Source organism: Acomys minous, assembly GCF_964271855.1.
Source record: "Acomys minous genome assembly, chromosome: 2".
Taxonomy (NCBI): domain Eukaryota; kingdom Metazoa; phylum Chordata; class Mammalia; order Rodentia; family Muridae; genus Acomys; species Acomys minous.
The window spans coordinates 137,687,053-137,689,718 of NC_140484.1; the positions used below are offsets into that span (position 1 = coordinate 137,687,053).

The 2,666-nt window shown below is 59.2% G+C and overlaps 1 protein-coding gene across 1 annotated transcript; it reads left to right on the forward strand.

The window, feature by feature from the left end:
- Positions 1 to 652: 652 nt before the first annotated feature.
- Positions 653 to 2,210, forward strand: RBMXL2 (RBMX like 2). Its single transcript, XM_084773661.1, has one exon. It carries the CDS (start codon positions 779 to 781, stop codon positions 1,955 to 1,957), a length of 1,179 nt encoding a protein of 392 aa, XP_084629787.1. The 5' UTR covers positions 653 to 778; the 3' UTR covers positions 1,958 to 2,210.
- Positions 2,211 to 2,666: the final 456 nt, after the last annotated feature.

Below are 2,666 nucleotides of genomic sequence, written 5' to 3' on the forward strand. Positions count from 1 at the left end.
AAAAGAAGCAAGAAAAACGAAGGGAAAATTTGACAAGATAACCATGGTTACCACAAAGTACCTTACAAACGGGCAGGAAGAAATGTGAACACCATTTTAGTGTATACATATGAGACCAAACAGACTGAGGTAAACAAAAGAGCAGACTGTGTCAAAAAGAAAAGGAGTGAATCCATAGAATAATAACTCCTTCTCACTGTCGTTTCACCTATCAACACCTTCTCTTTCCCCACAAGGCAAAACCAAAACCAAACAAACAGAAAAGAAGAAGCCGAACCTTATCATTAAACTTTACAAACTTCTTTCCAAATATTTTGAACGACTACTAATTGCCTTTTCCGGAGTATTTTTGTTTGTTTGTTTGTTTGTGTTTGTTTGTTTGTTTGAAAATCGTTTTGGCAACCAGGCTTAAAATGCCTTAGAATTCTTCTCACTAAGAACAATGGGACTTTATTTTTTTTTTTCCCTTCCCCTAATGGCTTTTTAAGTCAGCCGCCGGCTTCTGGGACAGAGCGGCATACAGCGGCCAGGGCCAGCTGACCCAGACTGAGGAGGACACCGAGGCCACAACAAACCCGCTTCCGCATCGCATCCCCCCCCCCCCCCCCCCGAGACAGGCGCTTGAGGTGCAGCCCCGCCGACCAATCACAGGCCGGAGCCTTCCGCCCTCCCGCCTGCGCACAGCGCCGCCCGACCGGTAGGAGGCGGCCTGGACCAGCAGGGGAGTCCGGTGCCGCGCCGCCGCCTCGAGCCGCTCCGCCACACGCCACACGCCGCCATGGTTGAAGCTGACCGTCCAGGGAAGCTCTTCATCGGAGGCCTCAACCTCGAAACCGACGAGAAAGCCCTCGAGGCCGCCTTCGGCAAGTATGGCCCCATCATCGAGGTGCTCCTGATGAAGGACCGGGAAACCTCCAAGTCCAGAGGCTTCGCCTTCGTCACCTTCGAGAACCCCGCGGACGCCAAGGCCGCCGCCCGAGACATGAACGGCAAGTCCCTGGATGGTAAGGCCATCAAGGTGGCCCAGGCCACCAAGCCGGTGTTCGACAGCGGCCGGCGCGGGCCCCCTCCTCCCCGCAGCCGCGGCCGCCCGAGGGGCCTGCGCGGGACCCGCGGCGGCGGCCCGAGGCGCCCTCCCTCCCGGGGCGGGTCGGCCGACGAAGGCGGCTACGCGGGGGATTTCGACCTGCGGCCATCGAGGGCCCCGATGCCGCTGAAGCGCGGGCCGCCGCCGCCGCCCCGCCGGGCGGGGCCTCCGCCCAAGAGAGCGGCGCCGTCGTCGGGCCCGGCGCGCAGCGGCGCGGGGATTCGCGGGCGGGCCCCGAGCTCGAGGGGGCGAGACGGCTACGGGGGCCCCCCGCGTCGGGAGCTGCCGCCGCCGCCGCCGCGCCGCGACCCGTACCTGGGCCCGCGCGACGAGGGCTACTCGCCCCGGGAGAGCTACTCCAGCCGCGACTACCCGAGCGCCCGGGACCCGCGCGACTTCGCGCCCTCGCCCCGCGACTACAGCTACCGCGACTACGGCCACTCGAGCGCGCGCGACGAGTGCCCTTCCCGGGGCTACTGCGAGCGCGACGGCTACGGGGGCCGCGAGCGCGACTACGCCGAGCACCCCAGCGGTGGCGGCTCCTACCGAGACCCCTTCGACAGCTACGGGGACCCTCGGGGCGCCGGGCCAGCCCGAGGCCCGCCGCCATCTTACGGCGGAGGGCGCTACGATGAGTACCGCGGCTGCTCGCCCGACGGCTACGGCGGCCGCGACAGCTACCGCAGCGAGCGCTACTCGAGTGGCCGCGAGCGCGTGGGCAGGCCGGAGCGCGGGCTACCGCCGTCCGTGGAACGAAGCTGCCCGACCCCGCGCGAGTCCTACAGCCGCTCGGGCCGCCGGGCGCCCCCCCGGGGCGGAGGCCGAGTAGGAAGCCGCCTGGAGCGAGGCGGAGGCCGGAGCAGGTACTGAGCCCGCTGGGCTAGGGACTTGCGTCTGAAGTCGCGAAAAGAATCAGTTTCCTGGTAAATGCACCCAGAGGACTAGTCCTAAGAAGAGTTGTTTTTCCTGATTTTTACCGTTTTAAGACTTTTTTCACCCCTCTGTTAAAAACTTCCTCTGCATTTTTATGCCTTTGAGATGCAAAAAACACCCACAAAAGTTAAAACTCGTTTAATTTCATTTTGGAATTGTTAAACGTTTCAACAAGCTCCTGTTAAAAGTATGACTTGAACCTGCGTTGGTAGTCTTCCTTGTCGGTCAAAGTAGTTCTTGTAGAGGCTTCCCTTCTAATTTTGCCTGATAAACGAGGCAAACGGTTCTAAGGTCATTTCACAGAAATCTTCTTGCCCACCTAAAGTGGAGAAAGGATCGAGCTGCCCCTTCAGACCAAACTGGGCTTTGGGGAGAAGGAGTTGGGGGGAGTTGGTGTTTGCTACTCCATTTCAAAGTGTCTTTCAAAATACATCCGTTTCCAGTACTAAAGGCCAATCAAACAGCAACAAAAACCCACTTAGACAAGACGCTGTGTCCTGAAGGTGCCATTCCCTCAGTGAGTCAAACAAACGGATGCTGGCCTTTATGGTAACTTTTTTTTGACTGCTTTGCCTATTTTGTGTTTTCTTTGGAGATCTGCAAAATCTCCTGTCTCCTCTCCCCCAGATTGCATGTACATGATTGG